The sequence below is a fragment of the Phaseolus vulgaris genome, chromosome 8 (assembly GCF_000499845.2).
Source record: "Phaseolus vulgaris cultivar G19833 chromosome 8, P. vulgaris v2.0, whole genome shotgun sequence".
Classification (NCBI taxonomy): Eukaryota; Viridiplantae; Streptophyta; class Magnoliopsida; order Fabales; family Fabaceae; genus Phaseolus; species Phaseolus vulgaris.
In genome coordinates, this window is record NC_023752.2 from 44,248,286 (window position 1) to 44,273,228 (window position 24,943).

The following is a 24,943-nucleotide window of genomic DNA, read 5'->3' on the forward strand; positions in this document are numbered from 1 at the left end:
TCAATTGACCAAGGACCCCAATCTCCCAGGAAGGTTACCAGAAGTATGACATAGGATCCAGGGTTTGGTCACCCACCCCAGTCAACCCAAGACCTAAGCCCAACCATCTCCAAAAGAATCATTAGGAGCATTTCACAGAAGCAAAGGTCAGTGCATCAATTATTCTTCTTATTTTGTCTTTCATTAGAATAGGTATCTTTTGTAATAAATTGGGCTCGCATCATGCCCATATAAAACCCTGTGACTCCACATAGAAACCCTAGGATGCTTATTCTCTTCTCTTATCTACTCACACTTAACACATTAAACACATGTGAAAAGAGTAAAGTGTGACTCCCTCTCTAGATACACTTTTTTAGGTTTTCTTTAGGAGCACATGGGAGAAAATTTGAATTTCAAATATCCCTCTAACCTTTAGGATTCTCGACCACTTCATGTTATAAATAAACCACCCCTCTCTTGTATTTTCACACATTGAATTAAAGAAAAGTTATTATGCTAGTTTTGTGAGAAAAGAGTTCTCTTCTTTTTGTGAGATTTTTATCTTGAGTTGTAGATTCAAGTGGCGAATCCTATCTCACTGATATGGGTTTCTCCTCCAAGTGGTGTGGCTACATGTTATGAGTTGATTTGAGAATTACACTTATTTTTATAGGTTTCACTTTGATTAGGAATTAAATTGAATACTATGGTGACAACTCAGTGAGGATCACCACTAGACATGAACTTAACCAAATGGTTAAATAAGTGTGAAGGTTCTCTTCAAAGAGAAAAAATAAAAATACACGCACACACACACACACTATAATTGATGATAAATTGCGAAAATGAAATGAAGCAACAAGTAAAGACAATGAATAAAAGGAATTGAACAAGACAAGATAGAAAGGATGAAGACACTTAGATGGATGAAAAGTATTCGATGAAGGTGGAAGCATAGAGGTAGTCACACAACTTGGAGGAGGGATCCAAGATAAGTGAAGAGTGTTGATCAAGAGTGATCAAGTGCTTTGAAGAATTCAAATTGTACTTTGAAGAATCCAAATCCTTTGTGTTTGATGCAAGGTTGTGTTGTTGTTGTGTTTTGGGAGGGATCTAGGTAGTTTTATTTGTAATCCACTCCTTTGTTGAATCTAAAGCTAATGTGTTTTAAATCCTTTTTGAAATAAAGTGTTTTTCCAACTATGTGTAAAACAACATGTTTTGTCGAATCAACCGGTTGTTTTACTCTTAGGAGTTTCTGAAAAGTTGAAAACTGTTTAAGTTTGGTTGACTTAACTGCCAAACCAAACAATCGGTTGTTTCGTGGTTTCAACCGATTGTTTCTTTAAAAATCCTAACAGAATTCTGTTTTGGTGGTTGAATGTGTTTTAAATGATTTCCAACTGAATACGCTCCTTCATTAAATGTTTTGACCAATCTTTGGAAAATATAAAAGTTTGTTTATGTTTTCCAAGAAGAAAGGGAAACAGATTTGAGTTTTCAATTGTGAAAGAGTTGATTCCAGATTTGAACATTCGCATCAAAGCTTTGGATTTTCTAAGAGAGTGGAATAAGATTGCATTTGATTGATTTCAGATTGTTCTGTAAACAAGTGTAATCTCTTCTCAACCTTCTGTATTTTCTGGTGTTGTGTTGCCAAGGAGTGTTGTGTGCTCTTGAAATGGTCAAGATCAATACTCTTGGTGTGTGATTTGTCAAAATGAGTGTGTTTCTTGAAGGGTTCAAGGTCACTACTTTGGTGGATTGTGTGTTGTAATTTGGTTTGATTACTTAGTAGATTACCCAGTGGTTTTTTGGGGAATGGATGTAGCTCTTGGTTTAAGAGTGAACCAGTATAAACTGTTGGTGTATCTTTCTCTTACCCTTAAACTCATTTAAATTTGGTTTTAAGTTTTACTGGTATAAACAACCGATTGCTTCGCAAAAACAACCGATTGTTTTTTTTGTTGCTTTGCTGTTTTATTGCTTTTGTTCTTGGCTAACCTGATTTCTGTTCTGGATTCATACAAGGAATTTTGTTAAACTTTAAAAAGATTTTAAAAACCTCCTTTAAACAATTCACCCCCTCTCGTTTAAAGGCATATATGTTGAATCAAGTGTGTTCAAGCTTTGAAGAATCCAAACCCTTTGAAGGTTGATGGAAGGCAGGATGTGCTTGCTGTTGTTGATGTGTTTTAGAATAGGATCCGGGGTAGATTATCTATGTTAAATCCACTCTTGATTGAATCCAAAGCTTAAGCATTCTCAATCCTTTCTGGAAACAACCTTGTTTCTCATGTGAAGGGGGTTGACATGAAGATCACTTATGATGTGTGGACTGTTGTTGCTGGTCTGAAATATGCTGGCCTAAGCATCAACAAGGGAAATCTTGGAGTAGTGGAGGATTTCAACAAAGTCCAATACTACAAGAGTTGCTTGAAGAATCAAAATGCCCAAGTGAGAACTTGTTCGGTTGGAGGCTTAAAGCTAGATGAAAGGGTGTTTGCTCTTATTGTAACTTGGATTCTTACTCCAAGCGGGAGCAACCATTCTATCCTTACAAAATAAAACCTAGTATACATCTATTGCATCATGAAGATGATCAAAATCAACTGGATCCACATCAGTAAAGAACACATGCAAAAAGCCATGAGGTTAAGTGATTATCACTATCCCTATGCTGTTTTAATCTCTAAATTCTTGCTTTATTTTGAAGTGAATCTTGAAGATGAGACATTTAAGTTGGTTAAGCCAACACAAGAGTGTTGAAGCTGGAGGAAGCTTCTTCCCTACCAAGGCTTGATGTGTGTTTGATGAAGAAAATAGCTTGAGTGCTTTGAAGATTGTAATAGGCTTTTAGATTCGTTTGTAATTAGGCTTGTAATTGTGTATGGTTGCCTTTTGCTATGTGACCTATCCTAGATGCCTAACCAAGTCTAGATCAAGCACATGATGTGGTTAAATTGTTTTTGAAAAGCTGTTTAAAGTGTTTTTAAAAGTTTTAAATCAGTACACAAATAAATCTGTTTTATGGAGAAAGAATCGGTTTATTTCTTCTCTGTTAAAAGGCTTTTCTAAAATTCTGTTAGGGCACCACAGGCAAAGCTTAGTTCGTTTTTTCAGTTAAAGCTGAGCTGGCCTATTTGCTATCATTTAATCTGTTTCACTGTGAAAGAATCGGTTTGCTCTTTGGTCAGTTGAAAGGTTTTTCACAAGTTAGTTAGGGCACCAAAGGTACAACTCAGACAGTTATTTCAGTTAGCTGAGTTGGCGGTTTTCACAAAATAAATCTGTTAAGTTCAAAAATGAATCTGTTGTTTTCATAACTGCTTTTCAACTGTTTTTTGAAAAGAGGTTAGAAACTGTTCTCTATATAAAGAAAAGTCTCTCTCACATGAAAAAGAGCTGAGCAATTACGTTTTTGACGGAGATCAAACAATTTCCATGTGAGAAGAAAGATTGAAAGATTTTTGAAAGGTTTTCCAAAGAGATTTTCAAGTGTGCTTGTTCTAGGAAACCTTTGATCTTGGTGAAGGTGCTGGTGCAGTTCTGCAGCAAATTGAACTACTGGTTTTGAGTTCTTGCATCTTCTTTTCAGGTGTAATCTTTCCTTTATTCTGGTTTGTAAAGGTGTAAGTGTTAGTCACTCCTTGATAGGGTTTCTTGGAGTGCAAGGTGTGCTGAAATAAGGTCTTTCAGCATTGATTGTGTTGTTCTTGTAGTGTTCAAGAACTGTTGTGTTTGTAAGTAATTGGTACTGTTTTTAGTGGATTCCACCTTGGGGTAAGGTGAGACTGGACGTAGCTCTGTATGAGTGAACCAGTATAAAAACTTGTGTGCCTTTTCTTCTCATCCCTGCACTCATTTCTGGTTTTGCTTAATTCTGTCAAGAACTAAATCTGTTCTTTTGAAATTGAATCTGTTAATTCTGGGTTTAATAAAAACTGTTCTTCCTGATCTATTAAAGCTTTCTAATCACAATCAAGGCAGTTGTATATGCTGTTTTAATTGATCTGAAAACAAATTGTCTATTCATTAAAACCTGAGAAAGATTTATTCTCATTAAAACCTTGTGTTGAATGAAGTTGATTGATTTCTTGGCATAGCTGTATTCTTCATACTCATAAAATCCAACTAATCTGATTGTGTTATAATCCTCTGTTGATTACAATTCTAATTTGAACAAAGTCAAATTGTGTTAGACTGCTCTGAAGAATCAATCTGTTTTGTGTAAAAACAATATGTTCTTTTTGCCTCTGGTATACTGTAAATTGTGTGTTCTTGCGAAAATTTTATAAGCTCAATTCACCCCTCCCCTCTTGAACTTAGACACTAATAGACCCAACAAAGAGATGAACAATGGCTCTCTTAGCAAGATGGGATTCACCAAAATAAATGGGAAATGGGTGAGCAAAGATGGTGATCATGGTGCTTCATCAAGTGCCGCAGCTGCTGATTTTGATGAAGAATATCAAGCTGCTGACATGGATTTTCACCATGAAGAACAACCTGAAACCAATCTAGGTGTTGGAACCAGTGCAGGAAATCAAGGAGATGAAATGTCATCCATGTCTTCTTTTGAAAGATACATGGTAAATAGGCTTGATGGATTTGTCGAGAATCAAAGAAATCTTCATGATTTATGTGTAAGCAACTTTCAGAGTATAGACAACAGGTTCAACAACATGGATACACGGTTCATGACCTTGGATGAACATATAGATGCTATTCAGAATCAGATTTTTGAACTCCAATATGGCAAAGATGATTAAAGGAAAAACAACTGGTTGAATTCACAAAACAACCGATTGTGTTTAGGTCTTGTATCAGTTTTATTGCTTTTGTTCTCTATTTCTGTATGATCTGGAACAATTATGTTTTTATCTCTTCTTTTTGTCTATTTGTGAAGACAAATAAGGGGAGATTTATGTTGTGTTGTCTTTCGTTATCTTTTATTTCTGCAAAACTCTATGTTGTGTATGAATGTTTAATTAAGCCTTATTTCTGCTGGTTTTAAAACTGCTGATATACTGTTTCTGTTTTTGCTCTAACCCTATATCAGAGATATTGTGCTTTGCTTAAACTTTGTCTTACAGCAACCAGGGATTTGTCTTCATCAAATAGGGGAAGATTGTTGAATCAAGTGTGTTCAAGCTTTGAAGAATCCAAACCCTTTAAAGGTTGATGGAAGGCAGGATGTGCTTGTTGTTGCTTATGTGTTTTAGAATAGGATCTGGGGTGTTAAATCCACTCTTGATTGAATCCAAAGCTTAAGCATTCTCAAACCTTTTAATTGAAAGTGTTTTTCAAACTAAGTGAAAAACAACTTGTTGTTTTGTCGAAACAACCGATTGTTTTATACTTAGGTGTTTTTAGAAAGGTTGAAAACTGTTTTTGATGGTTGACTTGCTGTCAAACCAAAACAACCGATTGATTCGAGCATTCAACCGATTGTTTGTTTTGGGACCATAACAGAAAACTATTTTGTGCTTTGACTGAGCTTTATATGATTTTATAATTGAATACGCTCCAGTTTTAAAATGCTTTGACCAGTCTTTGAATGCAATAAATAGTTTGTTCAGATTTTGTAACACAAGAACTTAGTTTTAATCAAAGAAAAACATATTTGAGTTTTTCACAGTTTTTGCTTTTGAAGAGTTGGAGATTGCTTTGATCAAGAGAGTGTGATATAGGATTTTCATCTTGTATTGATTTCAGATCTTTTCTATAACAAGTGTAATCCTTTGTACTTTGAAGAAACTTTGTGTGTGAAGCTGAGAAGTGTTGTGTGCTCTTGAGGTTGTCAAGATCAGCATTCTTAGTGGTGTTTGTGCTGAGCCAAAGGAAGTTTGTATCTTGAGGGGATCAAGGTCACTTCTTTGGTGGAGTTGTAAGTAATCTAGGGTTGATTGCTTAGTGGATTCCCCAGTGGTTTCTGGGAAGACTGGATGTAGCTCTTGGTTTAAGAGTGAACCAGTATAAACTTTTGTATGCATTCTCTCTATCCCTTGAACTCTTTAATTTCAGTTTATACTTGTGAACTAGTATAAACAACCGATTGTTTTTCTGGTGTTGTGCTAAATTGCTTTGTGTTTTTGGCAAACTGATTTCTTAATGAAGTTTTTCAAAGTGATTTCATTCTAGACTGAAAAGTTTGCGAAAACCCTCTTTAAACCATTCACCCCCCCCCCCTCTAGTTTAAAGCCATACATTCTTACAATATATTCTAACAAAGAAGAATCGTCACTTGAAGCCATCCAAGATAAGACTTGGAGGAAATTTTAGAACACCAAAAATTCATTTAAGTAGAGTTTCTTTACTCAAAATTCAATGTCAATTACAAGAGGCGGTGGCCACCTATTTATAGTGATAGGTGCCATGTTATTAAGGCATAGAGGAAAATTTGAAATTCAAAATAAGCTAGCTTAACTCCTAAAAATTTGCCACTAATTGTGGATCTAGAAGGGGGTCACACTTTACACATTTAAACATGTGCTTAGTGAAAAAAAGTGTGACTATGTGGGTTGCATATATATGTGATGCATTCTAGAAGTTAGGATTTCATTATCCTAAGGGCCATGAACAAGTTTAATGTATGCTATTTAACACCTTCTCTTTAAAAAGATTAAAAGAAAGAATAGTTGGTAGCCTGACCCATGCTTTGATGTTCTGCTCTTGATGATCTTTTGAGAAATGGTAGGACCTTGTGACCTAGCCTGAGATGCTTGACTTAGCCTTGAATATTATTTCTTGCTCCTGGTCATCTTCTTGTAAGGTTGGGTTAGTTTAGATGGTGATGCTCCATTCATGGTTACATTATACTCTCTAGGTTGGAAAAAATTCGTCCACAAATTTAGAACTCATGTATATAACATAGCCAGATTGCTCACATTAAAGATAATACTTCATTTAGAAGAGCAACAATCATGCAAAAATCCTTGAAAATCGTTTAGAAGAGTTGTTTAACCCATGAAAACTTTGTACTTCACTCACATATGTAGGGGTAGCCCATTCATAAATTGCTACTACTTTTTCTTGGTCCATATGGACACCTTTGGAACTTACCACAAACCTTAGGAAAATAACATGGTTTATGGCAAAGACATATTTTTTCTTTGTTAGTAAACAAAGCCTCTTTCCTAAGGGTTTATAAAACACTCCTTGCATGACTTTGATGTTTTTCCATAGTTAAGTTATAGATTAGAATGTCATAAACATAAGTCACTACGAACTTGCCTATGAAGGGGCTTAGGACATCATGTATGATTCACATAAAGGTGTCAAGGGCATTGGATAGGCCAAAGGGCATGACCAACCATTCATATACTCTAAATTTTGTCTTAAAAACATTTTTTCCATTCATCCCTTGGTTTAATACGAATTTGATTATATCGCTTTTGAAATCAACTTTGGAAAACAAACGAGACTCATTTAACTCATCCAACAAGTCGTCTAATCTAGGTATGATATGCCTCTTTATGTTATTGATGGCACAACAGTTTGTACACATACACTAGCTTCCATCCTTTTTGGGAACAAGAATGATTGGCAAAACATAAAAACTCATGTTTTGGACCGAACCCTTTTCTATTAACCCTTAAACTTGCCGATAGATCTTTTTTTTTTCCTTGAGATTAGTTTTATATGTTGGTCGATTTGGTAAAAAAGCCCAAGGGATAAAGTTTATTTGTTGTTCAATACCCTTTAGAGGTGGCAACTCCTTAGAGATGCCAAAGTGGTATACTCATATAATTCTACAACATCTACAATTTCTCTCCTTAACTCACTCACAAATCTAGCTATCTTTGACTCGTCACTTTCATGCATATTCACTTTAGTCAAAGAAATTTCTAAGTCCTTAAAATATTCATCCACACTCTTATTTCCATGTTGAAGTTGTTGAAACTTCAACAAGAGTTCCTTCCTATAATGAGGAGGAACGAACAGTTCGTGCATACATTGCTTTAAATCACTCCAAGAGACCATGTTTGCCCTCTTGTTTAGTCCAATGTCCATTACAATTTTATGCCACCATTGCATGGCATAATCCTCAAATTCTAGAGAAGCTAACTTTACCCATTGCCTATCATCTACATCATACAAACTAAAAATTTGTTCTACTTTAGCTTCTCATCCTAAGTATACATTAGGATCATTATTTCCATTAAAAGAAGACAAACTGACATTGGGCATTTAGCTTTTGTGATGTTGATGATGGCTAGCCACCAAAACCATGACTAAGAGGATAGAAGAACATGAAGCCTCAAAGAAGAAGACTCTCCTAATTTGAAAAGTAGAACAGTAGAATTTTCTTCTTTCTTATTAATCTTGTACATATTGTATAGGTTTATTTTCTCTTGTATTTTTTTTAGGATTTTGTAGAGGCATATGTGGGCTAGTTTAGGATCTCATTCTTAAAAACTTTGAAAGCTTGAGGATTCTTGTCATTCGCTATGTGGAGGAGAATGTGTTTTCATCAAGTAGTACAAAAGCTAAGCATGGAGGTCTTCAAAAGATAAGTTGGAACTAGGTTGGAATAGGCCTAGGTCAAGTCAAGTCTAGTTGGGGCTAGGTTGGGTCAAGCTTAGGTCGAGCCGAACCTAAATGAGACTGAGATGATAAAAATGACTATTTTACCCTTCTTTAAAGTGACTTATGAATTATTCATTCTAAAATAAATTCTGGAATTTTTTCCAAAACATACATTCCAAGTTTTTCTGAACATGATAAAAATTTTAGAACAGATTTCCATAATAAAAAATTTGAAATTCATGAAATATACATTCTTGAATAAGCTTTTCAAAACAGAATTTTCATAACAAACTTCATAGGATGTATATAATAACTTCTGATATGTGTTGTCTCAAATGAGAGTCCCAGAACAAATTTTTTTAACACATAAGAACTTTCCAAAACAAGATATTTTTTTATTCTTCTAATTACAATGTTCTCCTTCTCTTCTTCTTCTACAGTGATAATGCAGAAACAACGACAACGGTATAAAGAAGTGAACGGGATAATTCGATTATTTCACCCAAGTATAGGGTGCGAGTTCAAAAATAGGGAGATACAGAAAGTAAAAACCTATATTTTATTACATTTGGATTGAATTTAGATTAAATTTTAAAAAAATCCAATCCATAATCTACTCATAGAATCCATAATCAACTCGTAGCACTATTGGTTGTTTTTGTCCTTGTCCTTGTCATAGCACTATGTAAGAAAAAACATTTGCTAATTTCCAACCCTAGTATAACACAATAATTGCCTCTGCAACTACCTACCTAGATATAATAGTATTCGTCTCATCAATCATATAGTATCGTATGGTGGATTTTTTAATTAATGTTTTATTGTTAAACTTGGTATTTCTATTAATTAAGAAATAATTGATATTTTAAAGTATTCTTGTCAAAAAATATCTTAGGTACACGAAATAAGGAACATAAAGTATGTATCTGAATACTTTTAATTATTTAGAAAAGATTTTAAACAAGCAGCAAACAACCACACGTTAGTTGATAATAAAGGTTAAGTGAAAATGCTAGTCAGCCTCAATTTGTTCATAAATCTTTAAGATAAAACAATTTTATTGCAAATAAAACCTGACCTCAGATTACACTTGTTCACATTTACTTCGCAAGTCCTCTCAACCCAAGAAAAAGGAAAAGCTATTTAAATTTAATTATTCAATGATTTGATTAAAAATTGAAAAATAAGCTTTATTATTAAGGTCGTTAAGATAATTGTGAAAATATATGAAGAATGCTTTTTAATAACAATTTCACTTTTGATAGTTTAATAAACTGTCCTAAACACAACGGTTGGCATTAACTTCTTAATTATCAATTAAACTAAACATCTAAAGTAGTAGTGCCTCTTTAAAAAGTACAACTTAGTATTAACGTAACATTAAAACTGCTTTTCTCCTCAAACATGTCATCTGGTAATAAAGCATACACAATATCATTCAATGGCAAGAAAAAAACTAAGGTCTGAGATTTGTAGTCACTTTTTTTTCGTGTCTCAACTACCAGAAATCTAGGGTTTAAACAAACCTAATATGTTCAAAGCTGTACATTTTTAGTTGCAGTCAATAAATACCACATTAGTTGAAAGTCAGTGACTACGCAAGGTCTCTTTTGCATCAGCCTTCGTGGGAGTTTAGAAGCAATGGATTACAAGTTGTTAATTTGGAGATCAAATAACGATGACAGGAAAACGACATAAATTACACCTATATGCTCAACACAACAAACGCTAATCCTCATCAAAACCCGCATCATTCATGTCCACATCGCCATCATCATTGTCCTCAGCTTGTGCTTGATCATCAAATGTTGCAGCATTGCTAGGCTGCACATCATTATCTACTGTATCAGTGGCTCCAATCACATGAGATGGTTCGGCCTCCTTTGTTTGCATGGACGTCAGACTTTCATCGCTGAAGAATGATGAATATGGTTGAGAAACCTGCAGATGAATATTGATTAGTTCGTCTTCTGCTAGGTGTAAGATTCTTGGTTACATAATCTAACTGCGAATATAGTGCATAAATTCGGGTAAACATTACGTATAAAAACAATGAACATCTACTAATAGGATTAAAATTCTTTTTTTAATGGATCAGATTCAATGTGTTGATAATAGTAGACGTATAAATGACTTTTCAGCACTTTTACTTTGAATAAACAGTTCCTTTTCTCTGCACTTTCCACCAGCTTGTTCCATTGTTTACTCCTGCTTAATGTTGAGGCAGATCCAACCACCTAGATCAACAGCATAGAAATGGATCGATATTCAGGTGTATGGACCAAATGAAATTCATGAACTCATGACATTAACCCTAAAAGACATAGTACCAATACTGCTGACTTTGCTCTAGTGATCCCAACATTCATTCGTCGGATGTCGTCCACAAATCCTATGCCTTTATCTTTGCTTGCCCTGACACATGAAAATATTGCAATGTCCTTTTCCCGTCCCTGAAAAAAATGGTAAATTATATGCCAAACCTTAAAGTAACAACCCTTCTGAAATGAAAAGAAATATACGCACTCTTCAATTCACCAGGATTTATTTCTCCAATTTCTGAATTTTTTAAAATTTATAATTTATAATTTAATCAAGCAAAATTAGACAATGAAGCCTCGTCTATGGTGCAGTGCAACAGTTCATGTGGATGTATATTCATAACCAGCTGTCTAAGTCACTCAATCTTAGTCTTGCAAATGCCAGGTAAACAATTAAACCTTATTCAAGTATTTGCATAATATACTGTTAAACAATCAACCAACAGTAAAACCAAAAATGAACATGAAGGATATCATATAATAAACATTAAGTTTACCTGGCAACCATCAACAGTACATATATCAACTACTTTCTCAGCTGACATTCCAAAGGTCTCTTCAAAACGTTTTTGGAAGAGTTTGACTTGTTGACTATAGGGTGATATAATTGCAACTTGGTTACCAGATTTCAGTGCCGGATAAAGTGAAATGAGTTTTTGATACAAGAATAGAACAAAATCAACTTCCTCAACATTTATCCATGAACCACTCCCAGATGGCCGAGCCTCTTTCCCCTCGTGTATATCAAAGAAACAGAAAGGGCCAAAGCAGCGGTAATCATGCCATGCACGTTTTGTCCGTGATTTCACCTCATCCCCATCTTGCAATGAGTCTCCATAAAACTCCCTAGAAGGAAAGCTTCTTATCTGTTTGATCATAACAATATAAAACCCATAAAAAATCACAGGAGATTTCAAAAAGATAAAAATAATAGAAGAAAATGATGATGAATTTTCTCCAGAGAAAAATAAGAAAAGGAAAAACATTGGGTACTCAAGGACCAAATACTAATGAGATTAACATAATCCCTATTTTTAACCTTGACGAAACACAATTAAACTGATTAAAACAGGAACAGGTTATATTCTCTGGTATGTGATGCAATCAAATCCTAGGGGAAAACTTTAGGACTTAAGAAGTGTGATACACAACAGAATTTGAATAGCAACAAAATAGTATTTGTATTGAAATGTAGCCAAAAAAAGAGGAATCCTCTATTACAATGTCGAAAGAGGAGATTTTTAAGAGAAATGAAACTATGAATGGATGAGGCACTCTTGCAGAATGGTAAATAGGGAAAACAAACCAAAACCCCCTCCCCATCGTGGGGAAGAACTTCTCTCAGGCTGCCCAAAATAACTTTCCTTCAAGAATGATCATGATCCTTTTCAGTTTATCCCCCCCTCCAAATGCCTACTACTCTCCCTACTCCCTCCAGCACAATTTTTGCATCTTCACTCTCTTTCTGCCAGATGACTATTCTGTTATGCCCTACTTTTCTGCTTCAGCTGGTGCCACTTGATTCTTTCTACACTCTTACCCAAGACGGCCTAATTTCTGAGGCATATTTGCCCCTTCTTCTATTACCCTGACTCTCTTTCCCCTATATACCTTCATTACAGGCCTATTTGTAACATGGAATATATCACATGAAGATCAGATGCTAGGAAAAATACTTTAGGAACTGTAGAAATGTAGCCTGGAACATCTACATAATACATTTGTAAGTCTTCAATTTAAAACATTTTCTACACCTCACTGTTTTTTATTTATATTCTTCAATTTAAAATATTGCCTTGATGAGTTTCTTGATTAGGCATCATTAAAAGTCGTTCCTTCAATTCAAAACCACAATTATACTTTATTAAAATTTTGCTAACAAATCCACCATTATAATACCACTTACAGAAACAGAGCCAACATGGCCCCTGTATTCAACCAGCAACAGATTAAATCTCAATAATACTCATTTGGCCACAGAAAGATGACATTAAATAAGTTAATTTTGCAAGATTCTTCTAAACATACGTATTAGAAATGGATTATGGCCTAAGTCAACTCCAAAACCTAATTCATGGGGGAAAGATAGCCCACACCTTCTGAGCAGTATTTTAGCCATATTTCTAGCTAATATAGAACATGTTAACAGTATGCACCAACCTCGGGATGCATTCGATACTGAGTCTTCAACATTTTAACTGGATAACCAGCCTCCTTCAATCTTTCAAATAAGCTTGTTCCATATCTTAAATTCATGAAACAGAGTCAAAAAAATTCAAGTGTTAGCAAAAAGAATGGTTTAATGTTTTAAAATCATAACCACCACATAAATAATTGTTTACCCGTGATTCTTAGCAACGTCTGAAATTACAGTTGCTGGAAGTTGAGCTGGATCACCAACCTTTAAAAATATTTCAACAAAATATAGCCTCAATAAGGACACCATTTGCCAAAATGAATTAAAAAGTCGGTAGCCCAACAAGCTTCTCAAAGGGTTCAACAATTGTTGTGCAAAAATATTTCCACTGTCCAGGCCTTGTCTAACCATTAGTAATTAATAGACATGAATTGTCCATCCCATTGCTGTATACCATTTCGCATCTTTTTGATTAAGAGTTAATATGAATAATGGATTTGTTTTCTTCGCATGCTTTTTTTCTTAAAAATTTGTATTTTATACATGATATAGAATATTATTCACATGTAGATTAAGACAGGTAAAAAGTATAATAATGTAGTTTTCTGTAATGTAAATAAAGTACCAGAAAAACTTTTTTGCATTGATTGGCTAATGGAACAAGAGTTGCAGGCTCCACCTGTCATAAAGAGTTAAAAAAAGTAACAACGGTTTTACATTAGATATAATTGGCAATCTTTAATCTGCTCGATAAAACAATAAGTAATACAGCAGGAAACTACATAATAATAAACCATTTCAACTTTCTAGGATTGCCTATTTTCATTTCAATTTAGGAAACAAGATTACAATTACTAGTCTAATTAACACAATAAATCTTGTTCCTAAAGAATATCTTTACGAAGTTCCTCCTTGTGTATTTGGTTCTACTTGTTTCATGTATGACCTTTCTCCAAGTAAAGATAAATTATCTGCTCATACTATCAAAATCTCTTACTGGTTGCTCTTGACTTAGGGGACCAAAGTTACTCCATGACAAGTATCCAAGTACTTGAGAAACTTACTTTCAAAAGAGCTATTAGGGAGAAAGAACCAAACACTTAAATACTCCACTAGTATCCCATACTGCTCAATGTGAGACTTAGGGACCATACACTACCAAGTTCCTATATAGCACCATTCCTGACAGCTGATGACTTGGGGGCTTTTTCTATATGACACTTAACTTAGTGACACTTCATTCAACATCTTTAGATCAAACTTTGTCTAGTTTATATTATAAGCAATCTTAAAAGTGACTCAGCAACTAAACTCAAGAAGATTTCACACTTACAGCTTGTGCTGCTTCATCTATAATCACAACATCAAATCCACGATTTAGTTTACTGAAAACATGGGAACCACTAAAGCTGAGAGTGGAGAAGACCTGCCAAGCACACAAAAAATACTAAGAAAATCAGATTGCTTTTGCTAATGCATTTAACATAGAGAGTGGGGATACATACAATAGTGGCCTCGTCTAAAATTGCAGCCCGGATACTGTCATCATTACTTCCTGCAGGACCATTACTCTGTTTATTGGTAGATGATTTATTGGCACAAGAACGTTTTTGTTTGATCTGCGTATAAGATTTTAAAACATTTAAATTCAACCCAATTACATTTGAGAGTGTATTAACAATACAGATGCTTAGACTACCAATTCATTGGTCAAAATACTGTCCAAATTGGTAGGTTTGAACCAAGTTCAAGAAATATCTAATATGCTCAAAATTTATTTAACAACATTATTCCAAAAAGGAGTATAAAATGATCACAATATCTTCAGTGGTTGGTACACATCATAAATAAAGCAATGACTGATGCACGTGCTTTGGGCTTTAAATCTATGTATAAATGTGTTTTGCGTTAGTGTGACTGGATGACCCAATTATAAGATGTATGAAGCCTGAACAAGGCAAATTATTTTCGTTGCCAGCAAAAGATGTAGGTAAAGTTTCAGTCATAGTACAGAGTGGAGAAGCTTCAACCACTTCAAGTGTCAATACAACTAGGCACAGTTCTCAATGTTGAGCTAAGATGCATTGCAAGGATACCTATTGATCAAAAGCCTACGAAATAATGCAGGTTTGTCAATATTAAATTAGCACATTATTGATCCTTTCGTGGACAAAGACAACCCACCTGCTTTCTAGAGACCTACGCCATCAAATCGGAAATGGCATAATGCAAATAAGGTTCCAGAATATGGCAAGAGGAGATTCTACTGAATTCATTCATCTAAAACTGAAATAACATAACGTATGATGAAGGAACAGAAAGACCAAGCATTACTTATCTACAACGTGTCTGAATACGAAATCAACACTGCAACTGGCCATGCTTTTGAGTTTCAATTTCTTAAAATAAAAAATGCAGAATAATATACCCCAGTAGGTTTAGTGACGGACAGGCTGTATGATAGAAGGCTGTGTATTTGATTATAGAAAATGGTAAAAACCCAAAATATAGAAATCAGATTACTATATTTACAGAAACCAGAACTCTGACTAGTCTAGCTCTTTGAGAGCATATATTGCCCCAACTCACCTCTATAGTTATTACCCTTGCTCTCCCTTGTCATTCAACAAAAAGGCTAAAATAAGATAACAAATTATAGAAATAAGGAGCACATCCTTTATAATCAAGAATATCTATATTATATGTATAATATTAAGAACATTTTTATTTATTCCCGTATCATATCTATATAAAGCATCTTTGTTGTCTAAAAAACACAAGATTCCAGCTCAATGTTTCTCTCTTTCCTATAGTTTAACATGGTATCATGGCCTTTTTCAACACCGTGTTGAACCGCTAGACTCACTGTCTCCTAGGGATTACTTTTTTGATGAACCTTTCTCCTAGGTTCGCATTCACTGTATAAGAGGGTCTCCCATGAAACTTCCAAAACCTAACAATTTTAGGTCCAATGCTGAAATTGGATGAAGTTTGATTAAAGGGAACTGAGGAGAAAGATTCGCAAAAAACAAAATGAAATACTCTAAAGATAGTGGATCTACCAGGCCAACACAGTTTTGTAAAAAGCTCTAAATACCATATTAAACTTTAGGAAAGAGTGAAACATTGAGCTGACACCGTGTTTTTGAAACAGCACAGAGGCTTTATTTATATTGAGAAAAATGAATCAATGCAATAAATAGAGGAGATTTGATATCCTCTAATCTAATAACAAAGATATGATATTGGAATAAATAAATAAGTTCCTAATAACGTATATAATCTTGATGTTCTGATTATATAAAATTAGTTCCTTATTTCTATAATTATGACAATATTCCTTATTATATAGGATGAGCTCCTTATTTCTGTAATAATAACAAGAGCCTTTCATCTAACTTCATATCACTCATTATATCAAGACTCTTCATTCATTTCAGGAAAATGTTAGCATCCCCTTAGGGCTGAATATTAACATCTAAAAGTGCTAAGTTTTTTATTGAAAAAGAAAAAAACCATAACATTTTATACTTTTGATCTACAAATGTTTTCTTTCTCAATAAAAAACTTACCATTTTTTTAGATGCATAAATCAGTCCCAAGCGTTGATGTTAATAAAACTGTTAATTTAATAGTTAAGCTCCCCTCTGGACCTGCCCAGGCATAATCATGGCATTATAACAAAATTTTACAGTAGTGATATGAAAGATTAAATAATCATGGTGGCAGCGTAGCTAATTGAAACACATTTGATCTAATATTCCACGTACAAGTTCATCCAGGGAAACAGCCTTGATAGAATGATGTGCCTTGAGACCAATTCGTACAATTTTAGGGCAATAAACACGGTCATTTTCATCATGCACACCTAAGAACATCCATGAACAAAAATTCAAAAAATAAATATGCAATCATGGTAAGACAGTATAGAAATATGAAATTCTTAAAAGGAAAGGCAAAACATAAACAAGGAATGTAAAAAAAAAAAAAAAATTGCTAGGTCAAGTTCAGTCTGCTTATAATATGAAATAGTTAATTACAATGCCTGACCACACAACCAGGATGGCAATGACACCTCCCTAGTGAAGGTGTCCTAGTTGAAATCTTAACCCCCACCCCCAAACACAAACACAAAACTAAGAGGGACAAATCATGGCAAGAATGCAAAAAGAAGAACTTTCTTTTTTCCCAAATAAATGCATAGAAGAAACTTGATACCTCCATTGAGAACCCTCAGCACAATCTCATCAAGGGCAGAGTTTGATGGGGCACATACTAGCACTCTTACACGGTACTTACGACTTGAAGTTACAGCTTCAGGTTTCTGACAAAACCCATCATTAGAGAAGACATTATTTTGCAAGATCAACAATTTTAACCAATGAAAAAAGTACTTACTAGTTCATTTCCAGTAGTTGGGTAAAAACCATCATCACCATCTTTTGGCATCACACTATCCCTTGGATTAACACTACTAAGCCATGGAGATGCTAGTCTCCAATGTCTTTGTCTGCCAAAACAAAAAGGGGAAAAAAATAAAATCTTCTAGCCAGATGAAATATGAAAAATGCATTCTACTAACAAAGCAAGTATAAAAAACATATTTGGTCTATTTTAATTGACTATGGGGCATAAGAGGGCACCATCCCAAGGTGATTTTGCAAGATATATATACTCGTTCAACATCATCTAATCAAACTGAATTATTCTTGAATTCCACAAAGACAGTTAAAGAGGGAGCCAACATGCAAGGGATACTAAGGAGGCGAAAATCAACTTTATCAGTTCGGAAACCCAAACTAAATAAAACTGACTTGTCTGACTTATACTTTAATCATCTAGAATTAATTGAAAACCTACTCATGAATATTCTAATCAAAATACTTTATTTGAACCTTGGAGAATCTAAAGTACAGTTAAGCCAGCAGGTTCTCTCTCTCTCTTGTCATCCTTCAACAACAGAAATATAAAGTAATCATCCAGATCTCTTACTTGTGTAAGCCAAATTCCAAAAACTGTGTCATAAACTTTAAACAATCTTCCCAGCTTCTTATGATGTCAATGTAATGTTAAACAAACTAAAGTGAAGAGAAACCAAGAAAATACGCACTTAACTTGAATTACAGCTATTTTCTTTATGTTTATCATGATATGATACAAAAATCAAATTCTACCCTTATTGTTGCACTTCTACTTGATTCAGAACAATGTTTATGAACTACTTGAAGGTATGCATAGCGAGAGAGAAAAATGCATAACACAAAGCAAGAACAAACTAATCATGAACAGAACAGAGAAGGATTTTAAAAGATGGCACATATGGGGAATTAAAAGAACTTATCATGTCAGAAACACAGGAAAAAACTAACATTCATGGCATGACTTTTTCTTGACTGGTAAAGCCTAAATATTCTCAAAGAAAAACTTACTTCTCTGCAATAGGTAATTGTGGCCCCTGCTTTAGCTCATAGGTCCTGCTTCCAAAAAACAAATATCAGTAAATGCTTAGTAGAAAACATTACCATAAATTGCTTGGTAGAAGAAAAATTTGCTTCAAAATCTCACTTCTACCAGGCACACTCTTGACACAATGCTTTGCACTAGACAACAATTGAAACCAAAAACTGAAATTCTAGACATAGAAGACTGCAGACATATATTAAAATATAGTACTTACTTTGAATGCATTCTTGTAGGAGTTGCATGCAAAATGGTACTTAGAATCCCAAGTATAGTCTGAGTCTTCCCAGTCCCTGGGGGGCCCTGATAGGAGTTAGTTAGGCTCGATTACTACTTTTTTTATAATAAAAACAAGCTACCATACAATGATAAAATCCCAGATATCTCTCATAGGTATCTAGCAAGGGGATAATGCTTGTCACAGAAATAACAAGTAGTAATAATTTACAGTAGCAAAAATTCTGGAAATGACCTACTGACATTAGATAAATGGACATTATAAACTGTTTTCCAGTAGTAATAACTTACAAACCCTAACCTAATGACCTAACTGTGTTTTAAAAGAAACACAATAGCAGAGGTAAATTACATTGCAAGAAATGGAGAACCAAACCAATTCATGATTCAACCAGTCTAACCGGTTATTCTTTTTGTTACAGAAAAGTTAAAAGAAAAATCTGCTCAGTCATTTTGGAGGCCAAAAAGAAAATCACAACAAAATCAAAGAAAAAACTGGCTATAAAACATTCTTCATGTTGTAAATAGTAGATTACTAGGATAACAAAAAATCAATATCTCCATCCATAGTAATTAGGAAAAATTATCTTCTAAATCTTCCTATTTATTTCAGCATATTTTTATTTTTATTTTTTAAATGGTTTTGATTATTACAAATAGAGATGATGAGAAGGCAATTGGTGAAATTGTAATCAATAATAAAATAATTCTTTGTTTTCCCACATAGCTCAAGTCGATAACAGAGCTCCCGATCTTGGGAGCCCTGTTTCCTCTACCTCATTAACAGATGTCACTGTCGCTGTTCACTAGCAGCAATGGGCCTCCATGAAAAATCCACATTATCAATATCTCCATAATAATTATGAAAAAAATATCTTTAAAATCTTCCTTTTCATTTCAGCATATTTTAATTTACTTTTTTCAATAATGGTTTTGATTATTACAAATGGAGACGATGAGAATTGGTGTGATTGTAATCAATAAAATAATTCTTTATTTTCTTACATAGTTCAAGTCTTCAAATTGGAAGTTCTTTGAAATAAATTACTCTCAATTCCCAACTATAACAAATAATTCAGCATAACTGATGAACATACCATCAAACATTGCATAAAAGGGAAGGCAAATATGAAAAAAGCATTAAAAGAATTTTAAAACAGAAAAAAGCCAAATGGAGACCAACCTGTATCAGGACAAAGGCTTTTGATGATAGACCAGCCTGGAACAGGAATAAAATGTTACTATGGAATGAATAAATGTTACAAGAGCTTTACATCTTATTAAGCAATAAAAGTTCTGATCAATCTTCACTTTCTTATCAAGATTTTTTTGGTCATTTTTTCGCTTCTCTTCTCTTTGTTGTTTGTAACTTATTAGAATGGCATACGTGTAGTGTAGATTTTTGTAACAAATGTGCATGCTTGAATGAGGGGGAAAATGGTTTCCTTTCCTAGCTAAACTATAATGCTTCTCCTTACAAAAGCTAACTTTGAGAAAGGAGGATCTGTTCAGACATTATAAATGTATATAGCTTTTAAATTTTTTAAAAGATCTTTCAAAAGGGTTCATCAGCAAAAATACATTTTCCTCCAAAAGGGTACTGAGAATTTCATAAAACAAAAGAAAATGATAAAGAAGAAAGCATTTATAAAGATGGTGAGATAAAGGTGTGATTTTCTTTTGTTTTACAGTTCATATGTTAGGTAGTTTGTCTTAGAGGTCATTTGCTCTTATATTTCTTTTTCTGAGTCCTATATCAAAACCAAAAGATATAAAGATGAGTTTGAAAAACCCAAGCCTTTAACATGTACAGCAGAAAAGAAAATGGGGAAGACAAGGAGCATGTTCAGATTGACAAAACTTGGAGACAAGAAAAGAAGAAACAGAACTCTGAATGATATGTTATGCATCATTATACGTTTGTAGTAATATATCCTGTATTTTAGTTATAACATCCTTTAACTAAATGTCCAATCCAAACTTGAAAATATGCCCTATTAAGTAATGATTAGAATCCAACATTTATTCTTTGCAAACAATATATCAGTAACTAATAAAGAGAGAAAACCCTAGCATTGGTTAAGAAAAGCAAAAAGATAATTAACAAACCTGAAGTTGATGAACAAGATTTAGTCTATGTTACTTTATTGAACTTCTAAAGTAAAAACTTACTGTGATGGCCTCACGTTGGTACTGATTAAAAGTATTTTCAACATATTCCCTCAATGGTGTTGGGATTTTCCATCCCTCAACTTCGGTGCCAAAGCTTTCTCCAACTGCACCTAATATTAAATCCTTGTACGGGAGACAGCTTATAGTTCGAATAGCCAAATATTCACGAGCAATAGTAGATAAACTGCACAGCTGCATGATTTTCACATTGGATCAAAGGCAAAGCTAATTTATAAGAAAATGTCTCTGTTAAGAAAAAAAATTGCAAAAACCACTTTACGTTTCTTTTTTAAATTTATAATACAATTCATTAGTCAAGGAAGGAAGCCTCCACGTATAAAAAAACACACAATTGATATCACTAATAGTACAAGATAGAACTGTTTACCTTCATAAAATATAATTGTCTTTCTGTCTCGCATACATGAGATCGCATGTTAAACAGCCTAGGGCAAGATTGTACATTATCTGTATTAAATTTTAAGAACTCCCCTGCAAGATAGAGTCTAACTCGAACAAGTCTTGTTTCAAAAAATTTCCGCACATGTTCCACCAAAGCAAATGCATAAACAGTGGGTAATCTTTTTCCATCCACAAACTGCAGTGACAAATACAGATGGGCAATTAAATCAAATTCAAATAGTCAAACAATTCAAAGCCCAAAACACACAACTTCTTATCACTAGTAGTACCTTATCTTTCGAAAGCAGCAAAAGATCATTCTGTGATATTGATTCTCCCTCAATAATTTCACAAGGAAATTCTATAAAGTGAAAGTCATCTGCCTCACTCCAACTTTTTACCACCCCCAATTTCCAATCAGTCACTGTGGTCAGACAAAAAAAAAAGTTCTTCAGCAAATACAACAAGAGACCCTTCAAACTTTTACTCTGGTCCCTAGGGTATCACAGCAGAGAGGTAGAGTAGAGACTAATCCAAAGATTTATTTAAGGGGCTAGTCTCTCTTAGCCGATAGTTAAAGAGACTTATCCAAAAAATTATTTAAAGGGTAAGTTTCTCTTAATAGATATTCTCCCATTAACACAGACCTAGGATCGAACCTCTGATCATTGCTTAAGAAGTATATTTATTTGTCAACCACACCACACCAATTGGTTGACCCTAACTTAAAACATGGAAAGCAAATACACTATTTAAATTGAAGCAAGAAAGGAAGAACCGCAACTTAGACAGAGCTTTAACAGTCCTCAGACTAGTGCTACAATGTCACTCATATTTAACAAGCATCGCATAGAAAAGGCTAAAGACCTGTGACAAACGCCATTAACAATTAACTGAGCTACATTGCTACTCTTCTAGAATAACAATCTTCTAAAAAAAACGCAAAATAGTTTAAATTAGAGATACCATCTTCCTCCTCTTTCTCCTTAATGATCTGGGATTTGGCTTCTTCAAAGATGAGGGGTTCGTAGGTGGCAATATAGTCATCAACATCTGTGTACCGGTTCTTCACCTTCACGAGTGTCGACAACTTCGCAGTCCCTTTTTTCTCGCTGTTCCTCTGCTTCTGAAAACACAAAATTCCAAAAAGACATGACGAATGCAAAATAAAAAGAACACAGAAACAAAAGAAAAAGAGTAAGGAGTGAAGTGAATTGCCTTGAATTCCTTGAGGAGGGCAAAGTAGTCCCAACTAAGAATAATCTGGTAAAAGCGGCGGATTACTGATTCCTCCTGAAGCTTTTCCTTCTCAACTGCCATAACGACTGATGGAGGGAAAAGGGAAATAAAACTCCAACTATTCAAGCAGCACCGAAGCGAAAGCACTACAAACGAAAGCACCACTAACTCGACCCTCAAAACGGCGCCGAATCGAAGAAGAAGAAGAAGAAGCACCACGACTCCAAAGAGAAGCCGAGGAAATCAACGGTGACAAGTACAACGACAGCGACGCTAATCGCAATGAAACGGTGGCGGAAGGGCCTGTGGCGGTTACGGACAAGAATGCCGGAGACGCAAAGTAGGGACCGCCGGAAAATGTGACTGCAAGGGTTTTGAGAATTCTCCGCTTCAGTGGCCTTTCTTATTGGACGATCGTGATAGCATGTACTGTTATCAAAATTAGCATCCAAATATGGTTAATCAAAAAATAACAACATTCAAAACACATTGGAAATACCAAGAATTATTTTTATTAAAAATTCTCACTATTTTTGTTTAAGGTACGAGAAAAAAAATATATAATGTAATTAAAACTCCAGAGTTAACGCAAAGACTTTTCAGGTATTTGGAACTGCAATTATGATAATAAATATTCTTTGCAATATTTTATAATACCAAAAAAATATGATTTTTTAACAGATAAATAGTGTAACACTTCGTCAAGTGGTCCGGTCTTTGTTCTTTCTATGAACTTTTTTTAAAATTATTCATTATTCTTATTCTATTCTCAATTTGTGGCCTTAAAATATTATATAGAAAATTTAGATTACATTTAATATAAAAATATTTAAAATACATCATTCTGCATTCAAAACAATATATATATAAATCATAAGATAAATTATACTTACCTAATATATATCAAATATTATATTCTTCTAATTTCTAAACTAGGCATTTATCCTTTTAAATTTTTAGTAAAATGATAATCTTACACCTTTTTTTTTATTAAATTTATATTGTAAAATTTACAAAAAAAATACTTTAATATCAACCAAAAAATTTATGGAAGACACGTAACATATAAAGCTTTTGGTAAAACTATTCATCATAAAAATATTCTAATAATGTAATTTTCAAAAACGAGATTATACTTTGTTTGACAAACCTTAAAAAGAGAGCAATTATATTAATAAGAATAAAATAATATGTGTGTATATAGAATTTAAAAAGATAAATTAAGAATAGGGTTGTAATTTGTATGGCATTCTCAACTAAATTATTTTTAAATAAATGATATAATAAAATATTAACTAAAAAATCTTCACCATTTTTATTTTCCATGTTTTCACTCTATTTTTTTACTTTTTTTGTTATGCTTAAGACTCTATCATCCTTAGATGCTATAAAATGTCAAATTAAATTAACTTTCAAAATTTATATTATTTTCATCCGAGTTTCATCACTATCACTAAAAGGTAAAAAACAAGTCTGGTGAGATTTTTCTTATATTAATCTTAATTAATTTGAATGTGTTTTGTTACGACCTCAACTCCAAAAAAATTATTAATATTTTATTTAAATTGTATATTATTTTCTTTTATTTATTTTACTATGTTTTTATTATTTAATTTTTTATTTACAATAATACACTCATTATTTTTATTTTATTGTATGTTTCTATTATTTAAATTTATTTCTAACAACATATTTGTTCTTTTTATTTCTATTATTCAATTTTTTTAATAACCACAAATTCCTTTTATTTTATATGGTTTAATTTATTTCTAAGGTATAGTGATCTTTTTTGTTTTTTTATATTTGTGTTATTTAATTTATTTCTAATAATAAACAGTCATATTTTTTTAATTTACTTTCAATTATGTATTAACCTTTTTATTATTTTATTGTATTCCTATTATTTAATTCTCTTTTAGTAATATATTAGTTATTTTTTGTGTTTTTATTATTTTATTCTTATTTTTTCTCCATTCTTCCTTGATAATTAGGAAAATTTTCACACCAAAAGAGAGGTGATGAGGAAGGAATATAAAGGCTAGAATAAGAAGTACGGATAACGAGAGAGCACAAAATTGAGAGTGATAATACATAATAGACGTCATCCATATTACATATAAACGTCCTCCATAGTATATAATAGATGTCCTCCATATTACCTTGTTTTCAATCCTTTTGAGAAAAACATATTTTCCCTCGGCCTTTGACTGAAACCTTAGTTGAGTTTCCAAAAGACACATGTCCATCTTCCGTCTCTTGTTTATAAAGAAAGAGGTTTTTGTGCCCACACACATGATTACTAACACTTGTGTCTAAATACCATACCATGTCACTATCCAGAGTGAAGCTTTCATTGGCCATCATGAGAATTCCTTCATCTTTTGTCTCATCTTCCTCCATTAAATTTGCATTTTATTTCACTCTCTTATCGGAGCATTCCTTTGCATAGTGTCCATATTTG

At 33.4% G+C, this 24,943-nt stretch overlaps 1 protein-coding gene across 1 annotated transcript; it reads right to left on the reverse strand.

The window, feature by feature from the left end:
- Positions 1 to 9,862: 9,862 nt before the first annotated feature.
- LOC137823827 (probable helicase MAGATAMA 3) lies at positions 9,863 to 23,137 on the reverse strand. Its single transcript, XM_068629111.1, has 20 exons — positions 22,462 to 23,137; positions 22,210 to 22,369; positions 21,534 to 21,667; positions 21,230 to 21,439; positions 20,842 to 21,033; positions 19,853 to 19,888; positions 18,650 to 18,735; positions 18,402 to 18,446; positions 17,371 to 17,482; positions 17,191 to 17,296; positions 16,743 to 16,840; positions 14,478 to 14,591; positions 14,306 to 14,398; positions 13,598 to 13,651; positions 13,178 to 13,236; positions 12,996 to 13,080; positions 11,333 to 11,701; positions 10,845 to 10,967; positions 10,665 to 10,751; positions 9,863 to 10,455 (listed from the first exon to the last, which is right to left on the reverse strand). Exons 1-20 carry the CDS (start codon positions 22,561 to 22,563, stop codon positions 10,243 to 10,245), a joined length of 2,478 nt encoding a protein of 825 aa, XP_068485212.1. The 5' UTR covers positions 22,564 to 23,137; the 3' UTR covers positions 9,863 to 10,242.
- Between the last annotated feature and the right edge of the window lie 1,806 nt (positions 23,138 to 24,943).

Bases quoted from the DNA above. Each gene is read 5' to 3' on its own strand.
- LOC137823827 (XM_068629111.1), bottom strand. From the start codon at position 22,563: ATGGCAGTTGAGAAGGAAAAGCTTCAGGAGGAATCAGTAATCCGCCGC. The intron at 21,440-21,533 runs GTACTACTAGTG...TTGTCACTGCAG, and splicing joins TGCTGCTTTCGAAAGATAAG to TTTGTGGATGGAAAAAGATT. The intron at 14,592-16,742 runs GTACGTGGAATA...TCTTATACGCAG, and splicing joins CTGTTTCCCTGGATGAACTT to ATCAAACAAAAACGTTCTTG.